This window comes from Thalia democratica, chromosome 1 (genome assembly GCF_965202585.1).
Source record: "Thalia democratica chromosome 1, ktThaDemo2.hap1.1, whole genome shotgun sequence".
Lineage (NCBI taxonomy): Eukaryota > Metazoa > Chordata > Thaliacea > Salpida > Salpidae > Thalia > Thalia democratica.
The window spans coordinates 62143667-62149666 of NC_139165.1; the positions used below are offsets into that span (position 1 = coordinate 62143667).

Below are 6000 nucleotides of genomic sequence, written 5' to 3' on the forward strand. Positions count from 1 at the left end.
AATTGTTTCAGATTTAAATATGTTTAAACCTCTTACTGATCATATTTGTTTAATAGAAAGACTATTTATTTACAAACTTAAATTTTCCTCAATTGAATATTTAATAATTTGTACAATCCACTTTGAAAAAATTTTAAAGAAAGTTTAAATTTTTGTATATAGTTTTTATTACGATACCTATTAAATTTACCAACTTTGATTTCTAATCTCTTGAAAATTACTTTAATTTTGTTAAGCTGTAAAAAGTATCTAGTAACTGAAAATTAACATATTTTTGAGTTAACAAATTATTTACAATTTAGTTTTATGTTTGTAAATATATATCAAGCTATTTTTATGAAGAATAATTTATTATTTTTTTATTGTTAACATAAAATCAAATTTTCACTCTAAAAGGTTTTTTTTGACACATCGAAAAAATTAATTATTGGTGTAAAAATACTTATAATTGTTTTTATTCTATTCTTTTATCCGAAAGTTTGCAAGTTTATTTTTCATATGAAATTTTCAAAATTATTTAAAAACGTTACACACTAATAGTTTTGAATATCTTTATAAACAGAATGTCATATAAAATTCCATAAAGAACATTTAGATGACAATACTATTCAACCATGTAAAGCAAATGTGTATTCTGACCTAGATACAAAAGAACTTCTGCTTAAGTGTAGTGATAGTAGCAATCAGAAGAACTGGGTAAGGCAACTACAAAAAAAAATTCCAAAGAAACCTCCAACCTTAAATGATTCCTTTACTGGAAGGTAGTTTATTAAGAAACTATGATATAGTAAATTTATTTATTTGTCAACTTAATTAGTGTTTCCTTTGTTTTTTTATTTGTTTTATAATTTATGCTCATTCAATTTAAATACAACTGTTTATAAATCCATTACATCTTGATAAACAAAGTTAGTAAAATTCATCATAATTTGATGTAAATATTAAGTCTTGGGTTTTATTAAAGATTTATTATTTGCTTTAAATACAGAAATTCGCCAAGAGTTGCTTCAGTTCGATACAATCCAGCAATTCGAAAACCTTCTAGTAGAAGCGATAAATATAAAACAATCCAAGAAAAAAGGTAAGACTGTATGTTTATGCAAACTAAGACACACTATGCTGCATATATTTTAGTTTTAATAGCTTTAAAATGAAACACGCGATTTATGTTGTCAACATGAAGACTAAGTTCAGTATTTATGGAAGTTAGTATAAGCTCATAAATACAATCTGAGTTTATGTGTTTATATAATGTATTCATTTCGTGTTTATTTTTTGTTGTACAATATTTATCGGTTTCTTTGCTTTAATAGATTGATGGTTGCATTATACATATAATTAAGTTTACTTAGTTTTACTTAGCAACATGCTAGGTTTTTCTTGTCAGTTTTATATTTTATTTTACAGTCTTACACAATTGATTTTTTCCATTAATATTAATAACATTAAGATTAGGTCATTATTATTTTAAAACTATGAAAAAACATAATGATTGTATTATTTTTTGTTATTAGGTAAATAATGATTGTTTTTTATCTTAAAAAGTATAAAACTTTAATTTTCAGTATATATATTATTTTAAAGAAGCATTTCTATATAAAGTTCAAAGGCTTAAAAAATTTTATCAGTATTTTCAAATTGAAGTTTCTTATAATTTTGTTTGCGTTTTTAAATTTTTTATTGTTTTAACTATAGTTGCCCTAATATTATAGTTAATTATAGTTATATCACTTATTTTAAGTTTTAAAACGTTAAGGCATCCAAAAATATTTTTGTACAATAGCACATTGTTTGCATAGAATATAAAATTTTAACATCGATTTTACAATAATAACTAAGTCGAATAAATTTTATTTTTTTTAAACTAAATTAATTATTTAGAAGTTTTCGTTCTTGCCATAAATGATAATAAGATAAAACATTTTTTCAATAGTTAAAGATATAATGAATATATTATCAAGTTTATGTTGCCATATAATAAGCCTATTTTGTTTCATCTGTCATGATTAAAATTGCAATTTTTTTACATTTGTTGTTTATTTGCATTTTCGACCTCAGTAATTAACTTCTTTATTTTAGTAATCATTTTATAGTTTGACTTTATACAAAAAAAAAGTGTTTTAAATTTGTTAAATTCTTGTATTTTCTGATAAATTTTGTTCACATACCAGTTATTTATTTTGTTTTAAAAAAAGATAATTCACTATTAATAAAAATGTCATAAATATTTTAAGTTTAAATACTTTGTGAAGTGTCTTTCGTGTACTCATCTAGCAAACACAACGTACTTTAATTATGAACAGTGTTTAAGTATTTCAGTATACTAGTTAATTTCAATTAAAATAGTTTTTTTTTATGTTTAAAACCAAAGCTTTCTTTTAATCAGATGACATTCGTTGAAAAAAATTTAACTCATTTTTTGTTTGCATTTTTTCATCTTTATGTTGTCAAGTGTAGATGTGAGCATGGAAATATTTATCTATAGTTACGACGACAATTAACCAACAACAGAAAGATTATGACGTCAACCAGTTTAGATGAAGACCGCCACCAGTTTTACCTTCAACCTGCAGTCTCAACTGGTTGCTTGGTAACTGCTCCGGAGAGATGCGTTCAATCTGGTGACGAAGTAAAGCGTAGTTTGAGTCAAAAGTCCAAAACGTTGCAATCTCACCAGTCGAGACTCTCTTTGATGCCGCATAGCGATAGTGGTTTTTCACCCAGCAGAAACAAATTGAAAAATTTTCTGAGGAGGGCTGACAGTCAGAAGCAAAAATAAAAGCTTGTACAACATAGTTTATTAATTTTAAAATTATGTGTTAGTAAGTATTTAAATAATTGTTTTGAGTATTTTTTGTAAAGAAAAAAAAAACATTTCCTTACGTTATGATTATGAAGTATAATTAAGTGAAAATTACAATATATAGATACACTCAATATACTTTATTCGTTTTAATATTTTGTGCAAAAGAAATAAAGTACGTATTTGAGGGTTTTGAAACTTATATTAGATATTCTGAAGTTCATTATAAAGAGCAAGTAAAAAGTCTTATGCGTGTTTTAAGGAAGTTTTGAAACTTACACTAGTTAATATAAAAAAATTCTTTGAAAGTTACATTAAATATTACGAGAAACTTACACAAGATATTTTGGAGTTCTTAATAAAGATTTATAAAAAAAGAAGTTCTTATTTTGTATTTTAGGGAAGTTTTGAAATTTACACCAGATATTAAGGGAATATTTTGAAAGTTACACTAGATATTATGGGAAAATCTTAGAAAGTTACACTAGATCAAGAAAACATGATACTTAAACTAGATATTCTAGAGTTCATAATGAAGAGCAAAAAAAGTCTTAGGCATATTTTATGGTAGTTTTAAATTTACACTAGATGTTATGGGGAAATTTGAGAGATTTATGAATCCGGCTAAATCCAAATTTCAAATTAAAACCAGGATCTGGATTCGGCCGGATACTAATTTTTCAATAAACCTGGATTCAGATCCGGCTGGAGACTAATTTTTTAGATCCGGTAGATCACTAATTTTAGTACTTTTACTATCTTAGTGGTTTATATACTTTTTTTTTGTTTTCATAATAGTAGGTAAAAAACTGTGTGTATAAGTTTTTTTTGTCATATAAGTTCCAAGATAAACTTTACATAAAGTATTTTATATTTGAAAACTAAGTTTGATATATTTTAATTTATTAAAATTTTTACAGTTAACAACAGAAAATGGACATAGAGTACAAAAAGAATTAAAAAGCTACATTTTGGTTTATAACTGCATTATCCTACTATAGTTATAAAGATGTATTTTCTATATTTACTTGCCTAGTTTTTGATCGCAAGTTTTGTTTACATTATTCCAAAATTTTAAATTTTTATTATGAAATAAGTGGTTGTTTCTTTTAGCGATCAAATTTATTACTATAAAGTGTTTAAGTTATTGACTGCTTTTTAAATGTTCCAAGCAGCCAGTTTTTAGTGCCTTTTCGGCTATAATGACTCCTTTCTTATGGCTCGCTATTTCTTAACTTTTTTTATTATTGATTTATTTAAAATTTTTATTTAACGTTTAAAAAAAGTCTATTAGTTAGATTACCTAAAAAAATCAATACTTAGATATAATTTTTCGTAATAGTTTTAAAGTTTTCATTTAAAACAGTACCTTTTTTATTATTTTTATTAATGCAGCTTTTGTTTTTGCAGTTAATACATTCTTTTTGGTGTTTATCTATAGAAAAATTTTATCATTGTTTACTATTTTATATTTTTGTAATGGTTAATTAGGGGCAGTTTTTTTGTTGAATTTGTTTTCAAATAACCTAAAATACAAGATAAAGTTGCATCATTCTTTTTAACATGTGGTTTTACACTGTTTGAACTAACAGTAAACTCTGATTTAGTATATCATAAATGATTTTTTTTTACATTATTTAGTCTAAAAATACAATTTTGAAAAATTATACAAACTGTTTTAAAAAATTATAAGCTAGAAATTTATTATGTTAATTATTTTATCGATTCGTATTTGTAAAAATAGCTTAAAACTATTAAAATTTGACATGTCTTAATTTGAAACATTTTGAGTTAAGAATTTAAGTAAAACTACTTTTTTTAAATTTCTTCATTGATTCGCTTAAGTTCATTTATTTATCATATATTTTACAAACACGTACAAATTTTAAGTTAAGTGATCAATCTAAAAAAAGCTCTTTTAAAGTTGTTTGTTTTACTTATGTCCCTTGGCTAATTTTTATTACTAATATGATTTAACTTACTTTTTGTTTTCCTAAGTTTCTCTTAAGAAATATGCATTTAAAAAAACAGTTTTTACCATGAGATAAGAAACATTATAAAGTTTGTACCCAATTTTCCAATTTTTTTTATTCAACTTTTCATTCATTTTAGTTAAAATGTTGTTTAAGAAAGTTTTATGCTCAAAGACTTGAGTTTGTATGTATAAATATTTCTATAAGTTGTTCACAAGTAGTTTTTTACCTGCAATCAATCCTAAAATTAATATGAGTAGCCCATACAAGCAGCTAATTTGTTTGTTTGAGTTTTTTTTTTTAATATTTGTGTCAGCTTATTAAAACTCTTAAAAACTCCTTAGTTAAAAAATTTGAAAAGATTGTGGTATTAAAACAAAATTTCAAAAGTTTAATGAAATAATTATTTAAAGTATTACAGTTTTTTAGTTGAAAACTTGGCGATTGTTTTTTTTAAACTACTAAAAGCAAGGTCCACGTTTATCCACGGTAGAGTATGAGTGTCTAAACCTAGAAAACGATAGTGCTTGATTTTGTGATCAGTGTTAAATTATGTCTTGCATTAGCAATATATCTCACGTATTTAAATCGGGAACGGGTCTAAATTGCACGAAGACAAAATTGCATGAAGGCACAAAAGTGCACGAGGGAACAAAATTGCACGAAGACGATTTTGCACCAAGGGTCAATTTTGCACGAGAGTAAAAAAATAATAAAAAACAAAAGATAGTTTAATAAAAACTTAGTTACTGACCGAGGGTTAGTGGTAACAGTAATAGTAAAAAAAAACAACTTACCGACCGAGGGTTAGGAGTAGTAGTGATAGTAAAAAAAACTTAACCCGTACAAAATTGTCTGCTCGTGCAAAAGTGTCTTTGTGCATAAAAGATCCTTTGTGCAATTTTATCCCCTCGTGCAATTTTGACAGTTACCCATTTAAACCATAAGCTTTTATAGCTATTTTTTTTTTATAAGTATATTTCTAAAAGATAAAAGCTAGTTAAATGTGTAGTGTAAAAAAAAATCTTAAATTAATGATCATTTTAACAGCAAAAAAATAAAAACTAGATGTAGTTGTTTTATTTTATTTATTAACGATAAAAAAAAACCTAAGAGTTTCGTATGAATTTTGCTAAAGCCGAACGGTGTGCTACATTTATGCATTGTTATTTTTTATTAAGAAATGGTTGATTTCTACTATTTTGCAAACATCTAAAAACTTTG

General features: G+C 24.6%; 1 protein-coding gene across 3 annotated transcripts in view; it reads left to right on the forward strand.

Annotated features, from left to right (window-relative positions):
* Positions 1-4526, forward strand: part of LOC145849288 (rho-associated protein kinase 1-like) — a 42403-nt gene extending 37877 nt beyond the window's left edge. For 2 of the 3 annotated variants that reach the window (XM_082954450.1, XM_082954451.1), the window contains exons 31-34: positions 563-761; positions 989-1081; positions 2512-2818; positions 3724-4526. In XM_082954450.1, coding sequence (XP_082810576.1) covers positions 563-761; positions 989-1081; positions 2512-2779 — 560 coding nt within the window. In that variant the 3' untranslated portion in view covers positions 2780-2818; positions 3724-4526. The remainder of the gene's footprint in view (positions 1-562; positions 762-988; positions 1082-2511; positions 2819-3723) is intronic. The other variant, XM_082954452.1, reaches the window with a different exon arrangement.
* Positions 4527-6000: the final 1474 nt, after the last annotated feature.